The 25,557-nt window shown below is 33.3% G+C and overlaps 2 protein-coding genes across 8 annotated transcripts in view; one reads left to right on the forward strand and one right to left on the reverse strand.

Moving 5' to 3' along the window:
• LOC138318975 (tRNA (32-2'-O)-methyltransferase regulator THADA-like) overlaps positions 1-11,836 on the reverse strand; it is a 121,898-nt gene extending 110,062 nt beyond the window's left edge. For all 5 annotated transcript variants that reach the window (XR_011207936.1, XM_069261830.1, XM_069261829.1 and 2 more), the window contains exons 1-13: positions 11,621-11,836; positions 11,019-11,098; positions 5,522-5,640; positions 5,129-5,286; positions 4,656-4,688; positions 4,418-4,466; positions 3,945-4,135; positions 3,598-3,686; positions 2,864-3,084; positions 1,762-1,827; positions 1,524-1,641; positions 981-1,050; positions 455-648 (exon numbers count right to left, since the gene is read on the reverse strand). Coding sequence is in view for 4 of the 5 variants with exons in the window: in XM_069261830.1 (XP_069117931.1) it covers positions 455-648; positions 981-1,050; positions 1,524-1,641; positions 1,762-1,827; positions 2,864-3,084; positions 3,598-3,686; positions 3,945-4,135; positions 4,418-4,466; positions 4,656-4,688; positions 5,129-5,286; positions 5,522-5,640; positions 11,019-11,098; positions 11,621-11,711 (1,479 nt within the window). In the remaining variant the exon portion in view is untranslated. The remainder of the gene's footprint in view (positions 1-454; positions 649-980; positions 1,051-1,523; positions 1,642-1,761; positions 1,828-2,863; positions 3,085-3,597; positions 3,687-3,944; positions 4,136-4,417; positions 4,467-4,655; positions 4,689-5,128; positions 5,287-5,521; positions 5,641-11,018; positions 11,099-11,620) is intronic.
• A 190-nt stretch (positions 11,837-12,026) lies between these two features.
• Positions 12,027-25,557, forward strand: part of LOC138318978 (pleckstrin homology domain-containing family H member 1-like) — a 177,249-nt gene continuing 163,718 nt past the window's right edge. For 2 of the 3 annotated variants that reach the window (XM_069261834.1, XM_069261841.1), the window contains exons 1-2: positions 12,033-12,139; positions 23,473-23,637. The gene's annotated coding sequence lies outside the window, so the exon portion shown is untranslated. Of the gene's footprint in view, positions 12,140-23,472; positions 23,638-25,557 lie in introns of all 3 variants that reach the window. The other variant, XM_069261837.1, reaches the window with a different exon arrangement.

Below are 25,557 nucleotides of genomic sequence, written 5' to 3' on the forward strand. Positions count from 1 at the left end.
CTCAGCTGACGGAGCATGCTTCTTTGGCTCAGTCAGCAGTGTCGTAGATTTCCCATCAGAGACCGGGGTTTGATTCCTGGTCGGGGCACTTGACAGGAAATCACATTTTCCCTGTTCTTCTACATTGGCACCCAACTAAATAACCCATGGAAGGTGGTTAAAGAGTCTCGGTTTGAGATTTAGGAAATTTCAAGAAAAACAGTCGGAGTAGTCTAAAAGGAGCGGGTCGGTGTGGTTTGTACATACTGTTAAATACCGTCTCTTTCACTCAGCTGACGGAGCATGCTTCTATGGCTCAGTCGGTAGAGCGGTAGATTTCCACACCGGAGACCCAGGTTCGATTCCTGGTCGGGGCACTTGACAGGAATATGTATTTTCCCTGTTCAACACCTAGATCAACTGAACAAGTTAACATTATTGACCAATTACTGTAACTCAAAAGTATTTTACTTACATAACAGGCTAAAGTTTGCTCCTTCATCTGCTCCAGTATGTCCCTCGGCATGCTGGGTAACACAGACAGGAAGTGGGTGGTGCCGACATATCCCACAATGCCACACAGACTACCATACTTCCCCTTACATGACCAACTGATGTTCAAAATCAGAGTACGGGCAAGTTCTAACAGAAAATGATCCTGGCTGGGTTCTAGAGAAAAAGATTCGGATATAAATGTCGCATATTTTCAAAATTATATAAAACAAAACAAGATCAAAATATAATGGTAAAGTTCCCAAAACATTTAGTAGACAAATATTGATAGGGCATCCAGTAGACCCCTGAGGGTATGTTTTTCGGGTTTGAAGCATATTTCTTTTTGTCATACGTTTTGACTCTGCAGATTTCTCATGATGGTTTGAAACCACTAAAGGTCAAGGGTCAACTAGATGCCTAGTATTGCGTATTCTTTTTTATATAAACTGTTTTCATTTTATTTCAAACTGTAGATATTTCACTTTGTCACAGAAAATATTTCTTACCTGTCTGTTGAGCCAGGGCGTGAACTTTCAGTGAATTTGTGAAGGTGTCCCTTGCATTTAACCTTATTGCCTGTACAAGAAAATTTAACATGTAGTACACAGTTATAGACACATTTATATCAATATGATAGACGATTTCTTGCTATCTATAACATAGCCCTTTCTTTGAGTTTTCAATATGATAGACGATTTCTTGCTATCTATAACATAACCTTTTCTTTGAGTTTTCAATATGATAGACAATTTCTTGCTATCTATAACATAGCCTTTTCTTTGAGTTTTCAATATGATAGACAATTTCTTGCTATCTATAACATAGCCTTTTCTTTGGGTTTTCAATATGATAGACGATTTCTTGCTATCTATAACATAACCTTTTCTTTGAGTTTTCAATATGATAGACGACTTCTTGCTATCTATAACATAAACTTTTCTTTGAGTTTTTCAATATGATAGACAATTTCTTGCTATCTATAACATAACCTTCTCTTTGAGTTTTCACATCTCAGTTCCTGTCGCATAGCAGTAAAGTACAGTACTTACATCCACAGTATCTTCCCAGGTGGCCCAAACATACTGTAGGATTTTCTGTAACGTAACCTCATCACCTTTCAACCTTGACCTCATTGAAGGTGGGACACAGTCAGTCTTTAAACAGGCACTATCAAACAACAATACAAGTAAGCTAAATATTGTAGGTAGTTATTTATCTAAAAATGGAAAACAAATGACAACAAAAATAATTTTGACAATAAATTGATTTGAAATAGACAAAGATTACCTGGCGCGGACAGTCCACAGACATATTGACTTGGCCAACAGCAGCTTGCTGCCTGTATCCTCACACCTGTTAGTAACATTACAGTCTTTTACTTTTAAAAGAAAAACAATTCAAAATAATATATATAGGATCTTTCATAAGTGATCATTTCATATGAGATTTTATGAAACAAGTCTAAGAAGTTTTTATTTTTGCGAGCCTTGGCGAGCAAAAATTAAAACTTTGAGGCGAGTTTCATAAAATCGCATATGAAATGAACACAAATTTAAGATACTTTTTATTACATAACTACAAATACACACATAATAAAGAATTTACGTCAAAATGTATTTTGAAAATCCAGCAGAAGCTGCCATTTTGTCCCACCGTCCTCGTAATCTTGACATCACGTCATTTTTCATGACGTCACTTTATTGTTTCTGTCTGACGGCATAATGAATTTCCAGCTAATGGCAATCATTCCAAGTCATATTACACTAGTGACATATGCAAAAATATTACATGGGCGAAATAACTGAATATCAGGCGGATTATGTGATAAAATGAAATATCTTAATGTTAAAAGCTACTTCAACAGTTATTTTTCCTTTGAATGGCAACTCAATAAGTCACCAAGCAATCAAACTTTAAAGATGCTTCACCGCCGACAGAGCATAAATGCTATTCATCACTTGAAGAATAATTGGTGTTTAATCGTGTGTATATATGTCTAATTAACACAAAAAATAATAAAAGATAATTTATTTTGCTTTCGGTGCATGCACAATCAGTACTTTATTCCATATAGAATATAGTGCCATGGATTTTTTTCGCGATACAATTAATCATTTTTTTGTAATTTTAACTTGAAATAAAATTAGAAGCTCAAACTTGGTGGTAATGGTGTAAAGTAAGTAACTTTTGTGACTGAAGAAAAATACTTAATCGTCTGCTTCTGTTTTTGATAGTGAAAAAACACCACTTGTCAGCGATGGAGCATCTTTAACAACATTCAACTTGTAGTAAAATCTGATTGACCTTTCAAGGTTATAAACAACTTTCACAATGGTTTAGTATAAAAATCAGTGAAATTATTAAGAATGCAGCTTAATGATAGACTTACTGAGAATTCAGCTTGAGAAATTCATCTGGGAAAACGTCCATTAAGAGACAGGCATTGTCGGAGAACTCATACAGGAGGTCAGCTGGATCGAGGTGTGCAAACAGGCCATAACACATACAGAGGTGACTGGTAGGAGTCAGTGTGTTCTGGGTATGCAGGGTCTCTAACCATGGGTACCGAGGGGCTTGGCACTGGGGTCTCCGTAATACAGTTGGTAATAACTGGAATGGTCAGAAATAGTTACAAGGCATGTCCATAAACTAATAACTGGAATAGACAAGGATAACAGATTACAAAAAAAGTAATTGTACAGAAATCAATACACATTGGTGGGCTAAAGAAATAAGCTAAAATTTGTTACTATCAATAAATGATAAATCTAACTACCATGCTTCATATGCTTACAGATTTAAAGTTATTAGCAATTAAATGAACAATGAAACGAAACAATTATTCCAACAGTCTGTTACCATGACAATTGAAGTTCAAAGAAAATGCATAAATGTATAACCATGGTTATATTATGGTACCAAACTTTCTGTTTCAATGAAATTGGTTTATATTTGAAGAGTTTTGTATCCTTATAGATTTAAAAAAAAAATAAAAGAAACCACTGTTTGAAAATCTTACTACCATGACAATCTAAATGTTTACAAAGCGCTTTAATCATTTCGTGGCCAAGGATTCCATCTTTATTGAGAACTGTTAATTGTTGGTTCTTTGGTTTTCTTTACCTGTGACACAACCTCCTGTGGACAGATCAGCTTAAGAAGCAAGGCTAGATTCATACCACAACTGGTCTTACAGTCCAACATAAAGTTCTCTACAAAATAAGGTAAATTAAAAACAATAAGTCACAAAACTCTGTCTTTGGTGAGGTATCCAAAGGAATTCACAATCTAGAGTTCTGGAAAAATCTCAATAGTTTCATAGCTGAAACTTCTTTTAATGGGTTTTTCATTGAAGCTTAAATGTCTGATTTATCTAATTTTTTTCTGTGGAGTGGTTTATTTTCCCTTACTGAAAATAATATAGAGTGTAAATAACTAATTGTCTAACTTTGGGAAGTGTCTGACAGTACCTGATCCGAGTACTTCCATATTAGATACCATAAAGGCACTGGCATATCTTTGGAAGCTTTCCTGTGATTCAGATTTGGTCAAAGTCTCCATTAAAGCCATGTGACACTTCTGTAGCATTCTATTGGTTGTTTGTAGGGTTGCTAGGCAACTGTGCATCAACTCATTCTGTTTGACTGGAGAGATGCTTTTACTGAAAGGAAAAGGTACAACTTTACAATGATCATCTTATAGTAAATTTATGAAGAATTTATTATACATAAGCTGAAACCTTGAAGCATTGAATGTTAAATCATTACACAATGTTGTGGAAACTTAAAATTAAAACAAAGTGAATTAAAATCTGTATTCCAGCTTCAAAACTAATTACTTATTAATGATGAGAATTTTAACAACCAAAACAACTTGGCAGTTTATAATGGACAGATACACTTTATGTTGTAAAACACACAAACATTATAATATAATACTGTACCTGAAAAGATTGATGAATTGAGATAACGCTTCACTTAGAAACTTCAAAACTGAAAAGTAAAAAGGATAAAATGTTAAACTAGATAAAAAATATTGTTATTACTGGGTACATGTAAAATTCATCATTACATACATAAAATTTCCAAATGGTTGGACTTGATTATAATAATAATAAGAATTTTGCTCTTTATTATATATATTATAAATCATTTACTGGATATATAGTACCTACTACTTACCTGGCAGACCAATACAACCAAGGCAGTGTTCACCTACAAATACAAGTTCAAACAAGTTTTGATAAATTGATTCAAAACATTTGCAGGAACCGAAAACAGTCATAATTCATAATCAGCAATATTTCATTATCAAATACTCTTTACTGAAAATCAAACACTTTCACATACTGTGTAACATAAAATAATTGTGGGTACTACTTTCTTTCATGGTTTGAACTGTTGAAGTATTTCATGGGTAGAAACATTTGTTGCCGGTCCATGAGACACTGCACTTCAATGAGGTATAAAACCAATTTGTTACTTTTATATTTGTTATACAACAGCAACTATGAAAACAACAAAAATTTCTACTGAACAGACATTTCATGTTTAACCAAACAATTTACTTCATACACACCACAAAAACTCTTGGATAAATAATCCAGTTCAAGTTTAAGTTCAAGTTTTATTTATTTATTTATTTCATTTCTTACCTAGTTTGAAGTTTTCCATCAGACATGACACCATGTCCACTAATGACCTCTGGTCAGTCTTGACTGTCACCTGATTGGTAGATATTTTTGTCTGTATGTGTTCTGTCAAAATCCTATCCACCTTGTCTCTGATGCAAGGGGGATAATTTTGGAAAGTGCTACAAAAAAAAAAAAAAAATTACATTTGAAAAAAATCTTAAGATATCCGGGTACTCTGGCTTTCCTCAACCTCTTTGAACTTGCATGACCTAATCTAATAATAAATTTTCATAATAATTTTTTTTTATTACAATCATGATCTTGTTATTACGAAAATGACAATGAGTATATTACTGTCAGTGAAATCTGGTGATTATATATATGTTTGAGTATCACTCTGTTGTAATTTCATACCTGGCCAGTATTCGTTTGACGGGGTGTTTAGGTTGACAGTTGAGATAGATATTGACCAGCACTTGTAATGGTAGAGTCAGTTCATCATCTGGCAGCTGTTCTTTTAAACCAGCACACATCTGTTATACAACAACATCAATGTAATAAAATCACAAAGTGCTGCATGATTGGAAATAGCAATGATATTGTGGAAAAAAGATAACAGTATTTTTCCAATGGTAAAAATAAGTAAATTTAAATGTTAAAAGATTACAAACATGGTGTATATAGTCTAGTCACGCTACGCTAAAAATGGCCAAACCTCAAAGTAACTGCAACAGAAACAATTCAAGAGTTTTCAGTTATCATTATATGGCTTAAACCGAACTGTTATCAGATAAAGGGGAAATATAGATTTTTAAGGTCAAAACTTGTATGTCAAAAGCGAAAAATCCATGAAAATCTGTTTGTTTAATATCATATGGTCTAAAATAATCATTAAAGTTATTTTGCCATAATGTGCTAGTTAAACCAGCTCTGAAAATACTAAAAGTTGATGAAAAATAGGAAAAAGTTCTAAAAGCATTTTCTTAGTTAGGTTTTACAATTTTCCCACTTTTGGGATGAACTAAACATTAATTAAAAAAACATTACACACAATGTTAATTATGTCAGTACAATAATTGAAAAAAAACACATCTTTTTTCATTATAAATTCTAATTGTGGATCAAATAAATACATTTATAAAGGAAAACATCAAACCACTTCTAAAAATTACATTGGAAACGTGTTGGGCGAGTTGACTTAGAGGCAATGAATATATTAGGGAAAGCCACTAAATATATTTAGAGACAATGCATTTTCTGCTAATTTTCTATTCTTTGTTTAGAAATACTGTGCAATCAACAAAAATATAACATTAAATTCTTCAGATGAAATAATTTGCAGGAAAGAGAATGTTCACAAATTAAAACATAGACATTAAAGATCCCTGCCTTCTAAAAATGAAAGAAAAGACACACGATACATGCCGGTTGAATTAATAAATGCAAAAAATATGGCACATGAAAGTCGGTCATTTCATAATCCAATATCATAAACGAAGCGAAAAAAAAGAAATGTTTAAAAAAAATATAATTATGCTATGATATAAATAAATTTATCTGAATATTTCAGTAAAATAAAATAGCCATGTTTCAGGTTTCTAAATATTTCAATTTTGTTTGTAGACGCTGCTAGATTTTGATTTGTTTTGAGAAACCTAACAGCTAGTTATATAACATAAATATCTGGCTGGATATCTCATTTGAGTATATTCTTCGTTTATGCATGTTTAATGGTAAGCAGAAATCGCAGGTAGATTTTGATAGAATGCAGTGAATAATTTCTATTGCAAAATACATTCTTGTTCAATCATTTACCTTTTTAACGAGTATATTTTATAACACTTACAAGTTCTTGTACATTTACTACATTTATACATACATATGCGTAGTATTTACATCATCCTCTGTATTTGTCTTATATACAGAGATATCTTTCTTTGTTCCCTATATAATCTATATGCTTAAATCAACATATTTCAATTTTCAATATTTCCCCTTTGTATTTTTGTCAATTTTGAGGATGTGCTTAAGGTGTCATACCGGTAATTGATACTTTTTAGCTTGAATTGTTTCTGTTGCAATTTCTTTGAGGTTAAGCGTAGGGTGACTAGACTATAAATATATTGTAATCATATGATGGATAATATTGTTCATTGCTATAAATCATTTTCAAAAGATACTAAAATATTGATACATGTATACATGGCGCAGTGTCATCAAATGTAGATAGAAAATTAAAGCCATAAAGGAACATTCTTTTTCCTTCATTGAAAACAATTAAAAAAAGAAACACTTCATGAATTGTTGATATACTTTTTTAGAGTTAATTTTCTATATCCTTCTACTCAAAAAAAACCAACATGCGTTATGCAATACAATAATCCAAAAACATTGCAATTCCTTAGATAAATGAATTTGATATTGGTGTACATTATATCATACACATCTTGTAAATTCCCAGTTGGACAACTATAAATTCCAGGTAAAAGTGTTGTATTATAAATGCAAGCACTCTATCATAAGATGACAATTTATTTCATTATAGATAAACAAATAGCAAATCACAAAGTAGGGTCGACCATGAGTCAATGATTTATAAATATTTCCTTCTCTCTTTCTTTTGAGAAAATGGCAAAAAAATGTCATTTGTCACTCCAAGATTTTGTTATTATGTGTACCTTGTATTTATCATATCCTTTAAATCCCTTTACGGCAATCTTCAATTTACTCTGACAACATCAATTGGATAGTATCCTAAATATAACTTATTCGTGCATATGCATATTATTTCTTTCATTCCTGCATATTTAATCGATATTGATTGAAAGGCTTTTTTGTATCATTAGCAATGTCAATAAAGCTAGAGCGCATCATGAAATTTGCCTCCCTCCAGTTGGTATTCATATTGACTATGAATGCCAACTGAGAGCCAATGCTTATATTAATATTTACAACCTGAACTCACTCAAGGTTATCTGTATTTTACACAAAATCATAAGCCATCTATATTTCAAATTATTTTGTAAATGTTGAAAATATCAAAATACATTTTAATTTGCATGTATACTTTTCAAGCCATCATTAAGTAATAGAAGCTTTTTTTAGGTATTTTTATTTCAACATAAGTATGTTAATTTAACACTGTTTTGTGTCCGTTTTTATCATAATGATGGAATTCAGTCTGTTTTATGAAAATTAGATCGTGGGTTTTAATCTAAGAAGCATGCATAATTATGGGGAATAAACACAAAGAGTAAATTCTGCAATCATAATTTGAATAATAATAAGGTATCAACCATGAAACAGTGTCTCATTAAATTCAGTGATTTCATTCTGATGTACTGAAAATACAGTTTCAGTGGGTTTTTTTTTATTCATGATTTTCATGTGTATTTGAGGAAAAGGTAGTGTTTCCCACAGGAAAAAAAGGGCATGGTGCTGGGTTTTGAAAAGGGCACCTTGACCGCGATAAATAACCATCAGAGGGGCACAAAGGTTATATCGACGACTTCCAATACAAGGGAAAATCTTTAAAACTGTCTTGTTGTTTATTTTAATTCTGGTTCAACTTAATATCATTTAAATGCTTTAAACTCTCTGAGTTGCTAAGTAATATCAGGACATCTATTCAATTATTCTGAGTGAAAAAAAATGATTTTGAAAATTGTAATCTGCAGATCATATGATCATGACTATAATTGATTCACAATAAAGATCTAAATTTCATTTATATTAATTAAAAGAATGGGAAAATTCAAAATGTATTCCTTTATTTCAATCCAATTACCTTTATTTTAATATATATCTTTAATTTAATATTTAAAATACTGTATTGATTTGAATAAGATAACATGTTTCATAATAATGGACAATTAATTAAAATAATGTTCTAAATTTACAAGCACTAAATTAAGAAAATACAGATAAGTGTTAGAGTAGTATGCAAAATATTTCAATTTAATCTGATAGAGAAAAAAATTGATTTCTTTTTAATTTGATTTATTTTAATTACTTTGCTATTAATAATTTTATTATTGTTAAGATATCTTTTCTAAAAATAAATTCACACACCGAAATTCTAAAAGAAATAATACCGTTTTCATTTTTAAAACGTGAATATTAGTAAAATCCTGAAATTCAATACCTCCGGTTCTACTATTACAATACACCCAAAACGATTGCAAATCTTGTGACATCCATCCGATATAGATAGGCTTATTAAACATTAAAAACGTGAGTAAATCATTTACAGTTGTAAGCAGTATTTGTTTTTGAAGTAATGCTCACTAGCTGTAGTCATAAAACTTATTGAAAGGCCAGCTGATTGTTTTCTAGGCTGCCGATGGGCTGCTTGACTTCAGCTTACGTAATACACAGACCTGAAAGTGACACCACAAGCCAAGGGGGAAATAGCCCAAGGCTGCTAATAAGGGCCACTGGGGTGTTGGCCAGGAGGTCAGGGAGTGGTCACACTTCTTTTTGTTTACTTAATTATTAAGCCACTCCTGGTATTTTGGTAGTTTAGTAGAAGTGTACTGGGCACGGCGTTAGGTCATAGGGGCATGGCGTCAGGTAAAAAGGGCACGGCGCAGCGCCATGCTAATCGGGGCTGTGGGAAACACTAAAAGGCAAAAAAGATGATTTCAAGGCCATTAAATTAATCATAGAAATGATCATGCCGCACAAGTATATATGGATTTCATGATTTTAGTGACACCTCCAAAGTTGAATCTTTGTTAAGCTAGCGAGATACAAACAACATATTTCATTTTGAACATTAGTTTACATAAATGTTAGAAGAAATCAAATTGTAAACCATAATTTGACTTCATGGTCTGAATGTATGTACTTGTGTCACTTATAACCATATATGTAAATGTAATATTGCCACAAATGCTAATATAATTCAAAATGATTTTTAGTTTTAATTTATGTCGATTATATGACATTACAATGCTGTAAGATACACCATTCTGTTTTTACAATTATCATTATAGTAAAAAAAAAATAATTTTCTAATGATAAATATATGACTAATTCATAATAAAAACATTAAGCTGTTAGGCAGATTTCTATTCCCCAGAAAACAGATACTGTGTGTTATATGAAAATTAAGCTTAATTCAAAGCTTTGTGTATCTATCAGCAATCAAATGTCTTGTGACCGACTTTGATATAGATTATTTCAACAATATTCAACTGATCACAGAAAAACCAATATATATGTTTATTTGACATTTTTTTATCAAAATTCTTATAAATAAAAGAAAAGATTTTAAAATAAAGAAAGCAAAAGTCTTATGTTCATTAAAAAAAGTTTTTTGTACTACACTCTTGTGTTGCTCACTTATGTATGCAAGTAAAACCATGCACACATAATGGCAGCCTTATATTGTCTTTAACCTCAGGTCTGTTTTCAGAAGCATTATTTAAAGTACACAGAAAGAAAGTATGATTAATTCATTTTTTTTTTAATTATAACTTTTAGGTCTATAAGACTTAGATAGCAAGATCAGTAACAGAGATTATGTGTTTATGTTAGATGGGGGAGTCACCAGTGTGTATAGATTGTGTGGACAGCAGTCAACTGGAAGGTAAGGTACTAGCCTAGCTGTGTATTAGGTGCCATTACACACATGCAGGCACAGGGGGAGTAGGAGGGGGGGGGAGGATTGAGATGTAGTACACAGTATAGATCAACAGCATTTAAATTAGAGGAGAGGGGTGAGATGTAGTACACAGTATAGGTCAACCGCATTTAAATTAGCTGGTCAACGGCATTTAAATTAGCGTGTCATAGGTCAACGGCATTTAAATTACTGAGTTGAAAGGTTACTGAAAGTAGTGCCTATGACTCAAGCCATACAAATGGCTTAAGTCAAAAAGAAACACTTCATGAATTGTTGACTTACTTCCTTTAACATTGGTATCTGTTCCTTGACATCATTCCTTGCAAATAATTGTTTTAACCTGTACATAAATCCGGCTTTTTCTGCAACAAAGAAGTTAAGAAACACACTTTTAATTTTTATATATTATCACTGCATTTGTGTATTGTTGTATCATGAACTTGCTTAAAAAAACAACTTTACAGGTGGATTGAGATTCAAGACAATGACAAAATAATGTGATAGTTGACAAATATGGAAATGAGCATGTACTGATCATGAATATTAATGTATATTTATATAATGTGTATGTGTTATCTTTAATTGAATAAATTTATCTCAGATAGACATATAAAAATAAACAAACCACATTAACTTTTAAATGCTACATGGATTTAACAACTCTGACTGGTTCTCATAGGTAACAATACTAACATAAGTTGTACGCAAAGGCTTAGGCCGAACTTATTTTTAATTGTTAACTAATGAATCTTAGTGAATGCAAATTAGTCCTATACTTTCATGGACACAGTTAAATATGTGATATGGATTCACGTAATGGTTTTAAACAACACACTCTTATTCTCCACCAACAATGGTGTAAAAATATAAACATTAGCATCAACCTTCTGTTAATGGGGCCGAAATGTACTGGGAAAATTCTACATCAAGATGGTCGTCAGCAGCAAGTGCCGATCGCTGTGTAGATGTCGCCATTATGTTAAGCGAGTTATCAACAGTAGACCGTCTTCATTTCGTCACCCTATTAAATGTCTAAACGTAACATAAACAGTTCCAAACATTCTGCACTAGCATTCCACGTTCAGCTATGGAGGCTGCCATTTTTAGGTCCGCAGTGAATAGGTTGCGCAATAATTTCAGGCAGTTAAAAATAAGTATAATCTAAAGTTATAAGTTTATCATCTCATATGAAATAATAAAACTGTCTTTGATAAGATTTATCAAAGATAAAATAAAAGAAAGCTTGCTTTAATTTGAAAATATGTGCTTTACGGAGCTAATGTTTATAAGGCAGAAAACAACTTCCGGTGTGCTTGAACGTGCACCTGCAACTTGGTGTATTCAGTTGAAAAAGTTGTCCAGCGACACTGCATTGTAATTTGAAGACAGGTCTTCAACATGAGGTAAGTATTTCATTGTCATGATAATAACAAACTTAGAGGAGTATTTTTTTCTATCTTGTTTAACTTTGCCAGAATTTTTGCATGCCAATTTACATACAGTCCAGGTTGATTTGACATTTGACAGGAACCTAGTCGCTGGCACGTGCATACGATGCATTGCGCTGGTTATTGATGTAGGCTTCGTAGGCTTACTGCTAACTGCTATAGATCTGATTACAATTGAAGGGTTGTCATGGGGTCAAATATTACAAAATGTCGACTATCTAGTATTACCTATCTGCCAATTTTTGAACAAACTGACTGATCGTTTCTTTAATTATTAATTTCATTTTGTCGAGAATACTTGCATATTGTAAAGCATAATATTTTGCACATTTACGATTGAAATCCTGACAAAAGAAAGAAAAAAGTGACATAATTTATTTAACTGATATTTATTTATGTGTCTTACTGGCCTCAGTATGATTTGTCAGAACTTTTTGATGCTGAGTCATATCTCAATAACTGTCATGTAATGTTCATCCGAGTCTATAAAAATTATTGTTGAGTCAGTGGCGGCATGAAATCCTATGTTAAGTCATTGACTAAATTCTGATTTTGAGTTGAATGCTAATCTCTGTTTAATGTATTGGACCTTTAGTTCTCCAATTTGAGTCAATAGCCATAGTCACTGTTTGATGTTGAGTCAGTGCAGGGGTGATCTCTGACTGACCCGTGATATTAAGTTATTTGACTAAATTCTGAATTTAAGTCGCCTGTTTATCAATGTTCAGCTGATCTTCATCAATATTGAGTTAATGACTCACATTCATTAATTTGAAGTCAATGATTACCTTCATCATTTTGAAGTTAATGACTCATGATCACCTTCATCAATTTTAATTTTTAAGTCAATTGCATGCCACTTTCTATTTAGATTCAATGACTTATTCATTATAAAAAAATGATTTTATTGAAAATACTATTGCCAACGAATTGACTTATGATTACAATTTTGATAATCATTTTATCACTAGGTTAAATGAACTTTATTGATTCTGTTGCTCAAGTCAGAAGTGCTGAGTCTGTGTTTGTCTAGGATGTTTAATATTGAGCTGATGACTTTGCTAATGTGGTTCAGTAGTTACATGACCTCCATTTGATGTGGAGTAAATTAATGCTGTACAAACTGAGTTGCTGATCACAGTTTGATGCTAAGTCAGTGTTTGTTTTACTTTTACTACAAAATCAATACCTATATTTAGATCAAACCTAATGGTATGATGATGCTGGCTAAATTAATCCTGTGAAATCTGACCTTCCCTCATCCCTCTTACTTAACTTGTCAGCCAGTTAAAATCAAATGGGTCTTCATTATCATAGTGAATCAATTGTATAACGCACACTATACAAACAACTTTCTTTAATGATGAAATAAGTTTTTTTTCTACCGGTATTTTGAACCTTTTGCTCAAAAACCTCTTCTTTTCTTTAGTGTGAATTTTGACTATAACAGTTTGAAATTTCTTATGTTGTTAACATTATACATAATTGTATTAAACTTTTCTGGCTTTTGCCTGGATTATTAAAAATATATAAAGGAAAATATGAATATATAACTCTTCCTTCTTTATAGTTGATTGTATTTGAAAGCCATAATTGAAATTAAAGCTTAATTTCACATACTGCAATCTAATTAAAATACTCTTAAAGACAGGATATTCATAAAGTAGATAAGAATTTTATAGCATACCGTGGGTAATTTGTGAAACACAACCTCAAGGTAATGAGCTATATTTCACAGTTTCAAATTGGTTTTAACATGTACTTAAAACTTTATAGATACATTAGGTTCTGATAAAATATTTATTTGATTTAAGTTATTGCACATTGTGATACTGTATGAAGTTCCTTACAATGATATAGGAGATATTTACTTAGTACTGTGACTAAATGAATCATCATTTACATGTGTGATTGAGTGGACTCCTAATCAATGTACTAAATGGGTGTTGATAAGTCTATACCGATCAGAATTTGTGTTTGTAATTAAGCATGTTTGCATTTTGGTATTTGGCTTACTCATCCACGATATCCTGTTTTCATTGCTCGAGAGAAACATTAAGTTTTTAATGAAGGTATGCAACTCTCTAGAGAACCTGATCGATTTGTTACAATTTCATTTAGATAAGATTTTTGTAACTGGAGCACTGTGATTAAAAAGATTCTTCTGAATATAAATCAAATTTTATCATTTTAATTCAATAGAGGACTTGTTGGAAAGGCGGCTGTTTTGTTCCGATTCAGGGCATGCCAGGGTTAGTTAGTGCTTAAGTCAATCTATCAATTGTGTATGCCTCTGCTTTGACATTTGATGTAATTGAATGTGATGTGGAGATGAATTCTGATCTTGTCAATAAAACATGTTGTCCAATTCCTTGGAATAAATGAACAGGTAACGTTTTACACAATTACTATCGATCACAGTGATTGTTATCACCTTGTTATCATGTGTAACCAGAAATATTTTCAATCTGCAAATTGTATTTTATTGTTCTCAAATTGAAAATAACACCTAACCATAAAGATTCAGAGGTCAGTATTCTGTTCTGCAACAGACTATCTGAAATTGATTGTGCTTCAGATTGAGTTAGCCACCAGCTACTTCAGCCAATCAGAGGATTTACTCTCCCGTTCATTAAGTCAAAATTTAAAAATGATGAAGTGTCTGGTATGTTCACATTATTGTGTGGACAATAGTTAGGATTCGGTAGAGTAGGAAAACCAGATCACCTGTTGAAAAACCAGAGCTTTTGTCAGTATCTGGCAATTAACTGTCCAATTTAGGTTTTGAACTACTCAGCCACAGTGTTCCATCCCCTCTACTATCCTGTACCATGTGTCACAGTGAGTATGATAGTATATAAGTTATGATCTAACAGAGGACTAGTCATGGGATCCGAACCAGCTGAGCACATACATAATTATTTACTGGCAATTGATACCCAGATGAAAAGCGTGACATTTTGATGAAGCAATTCTCACTTGTAAATCCCCCATCACATTTGTCTGTTATGATATTCAATTGTTCACCTCCTGACCACTGACTGTGTAAATGGGGGTATAGAGGGGAGAGATAATGTGATAATCGAGGATCTCAATGAGCGGTGCAACATTTAACCATTGATGAAAACACCAATCATTTGGATTTCTGCAGTTAATAAATAAAACCTGGGGGCTATGTAATAACTTTTGAAATATTCAAATCATGTGTTAAAATGTTTAATTCTTTTTATTAAAGTAAGTTATTGTCTAAGACCTGTCGTTGAACTCCAGGTCCATATTCAGGTCTTGTTTGCTTGCATGTCATTAGACAATTGTTCTTTGATATAAGAATTATAGAATGCCTATCCCACAAGGCAAGGGGTAACATTCGGTCACAGCCTTAGGCTAGTGGTGATGTCCTCAGAGACTTTTAGGTAGAGAATCAATTACTGTTTGATTGAGTTGCTAAACAAAATCTCCAAATCTCTGATATATTGAATTCCTGATGGAATATTAGGAACCAAATCTAAAGGCAGGATGATCTAATTATACATTAATCCAGGACAAAATATTAGATCACAAGCCAACTGAACAAAACAGGGATGTAGCAATGGGTCTGGTATATATACTGATCAAATACCAGTAATCAATGTGGAAGAACAAAGATATATATATTGAACTTTATAACATCAGTAAAACTATATCAGATATTGATTGCATTTATATTAAAATGTGTTTTATAGGTCCATAACTCTTAATCAATATAAAAAAAAAGGTTTTAATATTCCATTCCACATGATGTGCTGGTGTACACAGTGTGTAACTTACTACAGACCCCTGTTAGGCTTCACATCAGCACACCTAATACCAGGAATTTAGCCACACTTTCACACAGATAAGTATTTTTTATCAAATAATAAATTCCCAGTAGATTGAGTGGCATTGAACACATGGGGAATCAAACAAACTCTGGTGGTCCATAACAAATTGAAAAATTCTGTTACCACGGAGAAAATGGGAGGCTGGAAGTAGCAATTTTGTGTTATGTAGTGTATATCTCATGATTAGGGGAGGGCTAGAACATTGAACTGGTCTCCATCGGGATGTATGGTTAGTATACCAAGGATTTACTGGGCAGTTTTAGTTGTGTCTAGCACCACTGGTTAAGCTGTCAATACCGCGGTAGAGTGATGTATTGTTATGTTTCTTTGTATTTATCACAATGTAATCCTAAAACACCAACACCATAATACTTTATCTGTTATACTATATCACCGCACGACAATACATGAATGACTTGTCGTAAAAAAAAAAATTGTCTGCTGATAATTGGATTGCTGGAAAAATTTTTCCTTTTCTAGACATTACATTTGGTTCAGTTGTAAGAGAAGCTTATGCAAAGATTTTAGATCAATATGTGTATTGAAAGAAATAATGGTATCTAATTTTAAAAAGGTCATAAAATCCTTAAGTGTGACCATCTTGTTGATTGGATGTGATACCTGTATTAAATATGAGATCTGAATCCTAATATCAGAAAGATTTGATGACGAGGTTGAGTTACAGAAGTTTTAATTACCAGTCTGTGACAACGTGACATGCCAGCCGACAGACACATAGGATTCAGGCTTAGTACATCAGATCATGAGATGTCATCTATGCAAAATCTGTAATTCTGCAACTATGCATATTTTTTTTTCGATACTCTTACTCCAGCTTTTTTTTCTGCTAGAAATTTTGTAAAATATTATTGCACTTGCTGCATTTTCTGTTTGTCATTATTTAAAGCTTCCTAGCTAGCTGTCTCAGTCCTGGAGAGAATATATATACATGTGTATAATAACTTTTGAAAACTGCCTAACATGCTCCTTATAATGTGTCTTTTAATTAATGTCTGCCTCGATCTTCCCTTCAGAGACTTGTTTAAATTGCCTAGTGCAATTCCTGGAGAATGTGTCTCCTTTTGATACCTTGTTCCTTTTCAAATGTATCATTCTGTTTGAGAATATTTCTCAACACCAAATCTTTTGATGAGAGTGTGGTTGTGGTATTATCTCAGTATATCTGCCCTTAATAAATGCATCTTGACTTCATGTATAAAGTAAAATCACTTCTATTTAACTGTCTTTTTTTGGCCCTAAATGACGTTAGCTGTCCATGATCAGTAAAACTAAAACAAATAAATAATCTAAACAAATGGAACATGGAAAGTGATTTATGTCTATGTAATACGGCATAGTTATATCTGTAGTAATATGTTGACAAACACACAACTGAAATGGTATTTGAACCCATCGAACTGCATTGATTTACCTGATCATTGGCAGTCAGCCTATCCTTACCTTCCACAATTAAATTTGTGGATCGAGGAACAAATATTGCACCTGTTGATTGCAAAACAAGAATATTCATTAATGTTCAATTATCTCTTTAACCATCAAAGTGAAATAAATGATAAAATGAATCCTGTTTATAGTCATCCTAAAATCTACTTTCCAGTGTGAGCAGGGACTGTTTTATGAGTGGTTGACTAGCTTGAGTGTAATGACCCTCTGTTGGATCTGTCCCTTAATTAAAATTAGTTGTCAAACACACTACGGTAATGGCCTAGATTTAGATGATTTATCGATTGAAAAAAAAGCTGTTATTACTCCAAAAGTACATTTATAATTAAGTGAGGATAAAGAATTTTAGGCCAACAAGTACATAAACTTCATGTGAGATGAATTAGTTTATATGATCTTTAGTTTTACTGGTGTAAATCAATTTACTTGATTTAAGAGCTTCAACTCATATTGATTACGAATGAGAGAAATAAAATGGTGATTGAGAGGATAAAACCAGTGATTTCAATGTTTTTCTTGTAAAATGGCAACAGAAAACCACTAGTTATGCCCTTCGTTATTGTATAAATATCATGCATACAAACATTCAAGTACTATCAGACAGCTATTTGTAAATAGGTTTCTCATTTATGAAGAAGGCCGTATATCATGATAAACATAATTATTTGAATTATTGATTTTACAAAGTTTAATTTACTGTATTACCAACATACGTCATGGAGATGTCAAGTTAATGTCACATTACAGTCATGTGACTTACAATTTACTTGAACATCAAATCAACAGACTTTTCAGGAACATAGGAGTAAGAAAGTATATCTCAAAAAAATAATCTGCCGGATGAAAATCGTAATTTGAATAATTTCTCATTATGATTTAGGTATTATGTGATTATCTGCCCTTGTAAAAATGTGTCTCTGTTATAACCAATGTACCCAGGAAATTATTGATTATTATCTCATACAGCCTTATATAACAGGAAGTGATAAAGAATAACAAATAATAATGGGAAAGAAGAACCTTATTTGAGATTTATTTTTTTCATGTTAATTGTAATTTCACTAGTTCGAATGTAACTCAGTTTGATTATTGCAACTCAGGAGTTGTTTTAAGTTATTGTTTTCATAAATTAAATGAGTTAATAACATATAGGACAATCTGCAGTGTTGATAAAGAAATTGGTATTTAATATTTGCTGATGTCATGTTTCTAGTTTGGAGTAATTATCAAACTATTGTAACCAAAACTTAATGGTGTCATTGATGTTTCTGAGCTATACATTTCATTTCATCACTCTGTCTGAAGTTTTTCTTAATTCATTAAATGTAAGTTCTCTGCATTTAGCCTAAAATGGGTCAGATAAAGGTCAATTAAGGTTATAATTATGTGACTCATTACTGTCACATTGGTTGCCATGACATCAATTGTTTGTGAGGTTGATATTGAAGTGTCTAAAATTGGAGACATATTGCATTTCTTATTGACAAGTCAAGTTTACTGGTGAAGTAAAGCAAAAAAAAAATAAAAAAAAAAAAAGAAAAGTTATGCTTTTTCAGGGGACACAAGATTTAATAAATAAAGATAACCATGAATACTGGTCTTACTGGCTAACCAGAACTATGTAAAACTGTCAAGTGTGTAACACCACCAATGCTTTCTATTCTAGCACATTTACATCCACATCGTGATACATTCTTCAGCCATGCACAAAAATTTGCAGAATAAAAGCTGATCAAGCATTGAATAATTTTCAAGTCGATAAGAGTGTTCAAAGGATTTTCTGTTGTCTTTTCAAGCCAAAATGCTTTATTTCTTATCCATGCATGACATTTGATAATATTGCTGAATTTCCAAGAAGCTGAGTGTTGGAGCCCATTGTTTACACCTTTGGGCAAGGTCAAACAGGCTGTACAGTAACTATTCTACATGATAATACCACTGGTCCCTTCAAATGTCACATCAACATGATCCATTGTATCAATTATGGATGACAAGTGTTCTACATGGAACAGATTACCTAAGTGGTTTTTTTTCTCTATCTTAAAACTAGGTAATGTTATATCTGTACGTTTCTGACATCCCTCCTCCCACTAATCCGTCAACTCCCCAGGTTCTGTTGGTTCCTGCATCTTTTCACTGACACTAGGATATGGCAGATCGACTCGGTCAGGCATGGAATTCGTTAATTAGGTGGAAGCTTTATTAGCCACAGTTGTCAATTGTTCTGATCATACCAGTATTGGTTTCCTCCAGGAACACCCTACAATCTGTGTGAGCAATACATTATTGGAAAATTCTGAATATGAGCAATATTACAATATTGAGCACAGTGACTGGGATGTTATAATGAGGTCAAACAGATCGTACTTAACACTATACATGGAATTGTAAATTATAGAACATGGGCTTTTACCAAATGTTAGGATTAAGTAGGGGAATGATGCAATTGGAAGATTTGCTGGTGATATATATGGAGTTTACACTATTGATTAGAAAAGGGTTCTACTACAAAACACCCACTATATCTTCATGGCCAATTTCACTGACACAATTGGTAACGTCTGATAGATATCTTATCGCACAGTGTTTATACAGATAAGAGCGCTACACCAGCTAATAGCATGTGATCTATATGGTTTTTGCATTTCTCCATTCACAACATGCATTCTGTATTTGGTTTGTTGTATAATGGTATTGGGTTTTATTCTCCACACAGTTTTACCTTTTGCCTTTAAGGTAATGTACTCAGTGTCGTGTGAAATTGATCTGATTCCTAAACTAAGGTTGATGAAGACCCGGAAGAAATCAGAGATCATTTGGAGCAAAATCAGAATGAGTAAATCAAAGATCAAATTCCAAAATGAATTCTCAGAGGTTTGGGGGTTGTATGATTTAAGATTAGAGAAGAAAAACACTTTTGTTACAAGTCAAATCAACTGCAGGTTCAATGTCATATTGACTACAGGTCATGTTGAATTGCTTTGAAGGAAACAATAAGGTTCTTGGTTAAAGGGAGCTGTTGGAAGCAAATGATACGAGGCCAAATCTGCTGAAAGCAAATAGAACAAATAGAACTAAGGTCAACAGGAGCTGTTGGAAGCAACAAGGTTCAATTTAATATTGATGTACTAGAAGCAAATAGATCCAGACTATACAGAAGCTTCTGGAAGGTCCAAGATCAATTTGACTTACAGGTCCAAGGTCAGATTGACTACAGGTCCAAGATCAATTTGACTTACAGGTCCAAGGTCAGATTGACTACAGGTCCAAGATCAAATTGACTTACAGGTCCAAGGTCAGATTGACTATAGGTCCAAGGTCAGATTGACTACAGGCCAAGGTCAGATGGACTACAGGTCCATGGTCAGATGGACTACAGGTCCAATGTCAGATGGACTACAGGTCCAAGGTCAGATTGACTACAGGTCCAAGGTCAAATTGACTACAGATCCAAAGTCAGATTGACTACAGATCCAAGGTCAGATTGACTACAGGTCTAAGGTAAGATTGACTACAGATCCAAGGTCAGATTGACTACAAGTCTAAGGTCAAATTGACTACAGGTCCAAGGTCAAATTAAAATGCAGGAAACAAAATGGTCATAGGTCAATGAAATGGGCTGCAGGAAGCGAATAGATACAAGGTCAAAATGAGCCACTGGAACAACATATATCCAATTAAAGTCAAAGGAAACTGGAATAAGCAAATAGAACCAACATCAAAATGAGTTGTCAAAGCAAATCTAGTATCTAGATCAAATTATACCACATGCAGAAAACAAAGAGTGAAAAAGAGTTGTAGAGAACATATATAGATCTGAGGTTAAAATGTTGGATTTTCAATCAAAATCACAAAAGTCTACAATTTGCTTTGAATTACAAATATATGAAAAGTTATATGTAGAAATATTGCAGTTAAAGGTTCATATTAAATTGGTCAAATAAACAAAAACAAAAAGAGAATGGACACATATGTGGAATGATACGGTAATATGATCCATATACTACTGGTGATATGTGAACACATTGTCATCGCATGCTTCACTGCATATCATGGATGTATTGTTTGATGAATATTCATAAGGAGCATGGCTGTGGCTAGATGAGCAGCAGTTACAGACTAAGGTGTCCCATCTGTATACCTGTCCATCAGGATTCACTGGAGCGTCACATCGTGTCACCATGGATATAGGTCATTGTCTTCTATTATTCACACCAATCATTTAAATGAATTCTATTGTCTTTCATCTACACATGTCCATATTGCTGTCAACCTGTGTATCCTTGTGTTGTCACCTATACGGAGAGCAGCAGGAGGACCTAGATAGGAATTATAAGCTTACATTATCACCTCTATATACATACTACTTTTTGGTTCTAGCCTGTTGCTGTGGATCACAAACCTATTTGAAGATAGTGTATATATGACATGAAATGTAAAAGAGGTAAGGATAAGAGTAAATGTTGTGATCTGCATTTCTTATTTGGTAATTTTTATGATATGACTCATACAAAAGGTTCTGATTGGATAGCCTTGCAAATGAATGATTCTGATTGGTTAGGCTTTCAGATGAAATGTTCTGATTAGTTGTCCAAGCAGGAAAGGATCTGATTAGCTTAGCTGAGTGCCAGGGGAAAGGTTTAGCTGGCATTTAAAGAAAACTTTGTTTAGCCTTCATGTGGAAATAATATGATTGGCTAGCCTTACTGAAAAAAATCCTGATTGGTTGCTGTTACAAAGAAATGATTTTGATTGGTTAATCTGTAGAGAAAAATATTTTATTTGGAAGGTCTTACAGATTGGATTACCTTGAAGCAAACAAATTATTGTTAAATCTGTGGACAAAGTATGTTCTTATTGTTTTAAACTCACAAAGGAAATATTTTATTGAAAAATCTTCAACCAGGAAAACGATTCAGATTAGCAAGACATACCGTAGAATAAAAACGTCATTGGTATTCCGTAAAGACAAATTGTTTGAGCAGCATCTAGACTTTGGATTTATGCAGAGACATTTCTACCCAATTATTAATCTACAATATCTCTATGATTTGATAAAAAGAAACTCATTCAAAAGATTATGTATACAAACAATATTTTCTCAAAACACAAATTTGGCTAGGCCAGTGTACAGCAGAATCTGTATCCTGTTCATTTGATTCCATGGTTTGTTTTACAGCTGTTTTTATTCAGTTAATACAATTGATTGTGATTTTATATTCTAGACAGGAATAACTGTGTCCAGTTTACTGGTAACCCCGTCAGTGGAATGTTGATTCCACTGACATCCCCACACTACTGACCTCAGCTAACAATACTCTGTGTTTTACCAGAACTACAATAAAACAGTCCCACACTACTGACTTAAGCTAACAATACTCTGTGTTTTACCAGTACTACAATTAGACAGTCCCACACTACTGACCTAAGCTTACAATACTCTGTGTTTTACCAGTACTACAATTAGACAGTCCCACACTACTGACCTAAGCTTACAATACTCTGTGTTTTACCAGTACTACAATAAGACAGCCCCACACTACTGACCTAAGCTAACAATACACTGTGTTTTACCAGTACTACAATAAGACAGTCCCACACTACTGACCTAAGCTAACAATACTCTGTGTTTTACCAGTACTACAATAAGACAGTCCCACACTACTGACCTAAGCTAACAATACTCTGTGTTTTACCAGTACTACAATAAGACAGCCCCACACTACTGACCTAAGCTAACAATACTCTGTGTTTTACCAGTACTAATATAAGACAGCCCCACACTACTGACCTAAGCTAACAATACTCTGTGTTTTACCAGTACTACAATAAGACAGCCCAACACTACTGACCTAAGCTAACAATACTCCGTGTTTTACCAGTACTACAATAAGACAGCATCACTACCTTTTTGCTACACATTCCTACTATACTATGTGTATAAACATATATTGATGGTTGTAGGTCTGTGAATGGCTGACAGCAGGGGTGCAGGGGCTAGTTAGGTATACAGTTGCTGTATTGAGCAGATGGTTTGTGGTCAGCCACTGAAACCACTACCCATCCAACAGTGAGGAGTATAAGGTTATAGTAGGAACACACCAGGCTCACTCTCCCCGACCTATATAGGTAGGTATTATGTGTTTACCTGATCAGCGCCAGTTGTCTTAAGGTTGTTTTTGTATTTAGCTGGCTCTTGATCTTGGTTAAAATTAGCTGTCAGGATAAAAGAAGTTTTGATGTATAAGTGATGAATATATGTGGTCATTGACTGATTCTGATCAAAACAATTGTGGTTTGCGATACCATAATTTACCTAGCTATTGACCAATCTGTGTTCCCTATTGTCTGTCGATATACTGCTGTATTCTGTTACAATTAAACAAAGTGTTATTTAAGAGCCAGGCCAGGCTTTCATGTTGTGGTGTACTTTAACTACATACATTCAAAGTCATTTAAGTGGCTAACTTTAGCATTATATTTCCTATGGTAATGAGGTATATTCTGCAATTTGTTTTAGTGGAAAATGGGGTATAACTCTGGGTGAAGCTAATAGTATCTAGAGAGAGATGTACAGTGGTTACAATTTTGTATATGGTGTAGCTAATAGTATCAAGAGAGAGATGTACAGTGGTTACAATTTTGTATAAAGTGTAGCTTATAGTATCAAGAGAGAGATGTACAGTGGTTACAATTTTGTATAGGGTGTAGCTAATAGTATCAAGAGAGATGTACAGTGGTTACAACTTTGTATAGGGTGTAGCTAAGTGTATCAAGTAGGGAGCTAATAGTATCAGAGCGTGTACACTTTGTTAGGTGTAGCTAATAGTATCAAGAGAGATGTACAGTGGTTACAACTTTGTATAGGGTGTAGCTAATAGTATATGTACAGTGGTTACAATTTTTAGGGTGTAGCTAATAGTATCAAGAGAGATGTATATATCAAGAGAGATGTACAGTGGTTACAACTTTGTATAGGGTGTAGCTAATAGTATCAGAGAGAGATGTACAGTGGTTACAACTTTGTATAGGGTGTAGCTAATAGTATCAAGAGAGAGATGTACAGTGGTTACAACTTTGTATAGGGTGTAGCTAATAGTATCAAAGAGAGATGTACAGTGGTTACAATTTTGTATAGGGTGTAGCTAATAGTATCAAGAGAGAGAGATGTACAGTGGTTACAACTTTGTATAGGGTGTAGCTAATAGTATCAAGAGAGAGATGTACAGTGGTTACAACTTTGTATAGGGTGTAGCTAATAGTATCAAGAGAGAGATGTACAGTGGTTACAACTTTGTATAGGGTGTAGCTAATAGTATCAAGAGAGATGTACAGTGGTTACAACTTTGTATAGGGTGTAGCTAATAGTATCAAGAGAGAGATGTACAGTGGTTACAACTTTGTATAGGGTGTAGCTAATAGTATCAAGAGAGAGATGTACAGTGGTTACAACTTTGTATAGGGTGTAGCTAATAGTATAGAGAGAGATTACAGTGTTAGTGGTTACAGTACATTACTTTGTATAGGGTGTAGCTAATAGTATCAGAGAGAGATGTACAGTGGTTACAATTTGTATAGGTGTAGCTAATAGTATCAAGAGATGTACAGTGGTTACAACTTTGTATAGGGTGTAGCTAATAGTATCAAGAGAGAGATGTACAGTGGTTACAACTTTGTATAGGGTGTAGCTAATAGTATCAAGAGAGAGATGTACAGTGGTTACAACTTTGTATAGGGTGTAGCTAATAGTATCAAGAGAGAGATGTACAGTGGTTACAACTTTGTATAGGGTGTAGCTAATAGTATCAAGAGAGAGATGTACAGTGGTTACAACTTTGTATAGGGTGTAGCTAATAGTATTAAGAGAGAGATGTACAGTGGTTACAACTTTGTATAGGGTGTAGCTAATAGTATTAAGAGAGAGATGTACAGTGGTTACAACTTTGTATAGGGTGTAGCTAATAGTATTAAGAGAGAGATGTACAGTGGTTACAACTTTGTATAGGGTGTAGCTAATAGTATTAAGAGAGAGATGTACAGTGGTTACAA

This window comes from Argopecten irradians, chromosome 3 (assembly GCF_041381155.1).
Source record: "Argopecten irradians isolate NY chromosome 3, Ai_NY, whole genome shotgun sequence".
In the NCBI taxonomy this organism is placed as follows: domain Eukaryota; kingdom Metazoa; phylum Mollusca; class Bivalvia; order Pectinida; family Pectinidae; genus Argopecten; species Argopecten irradians.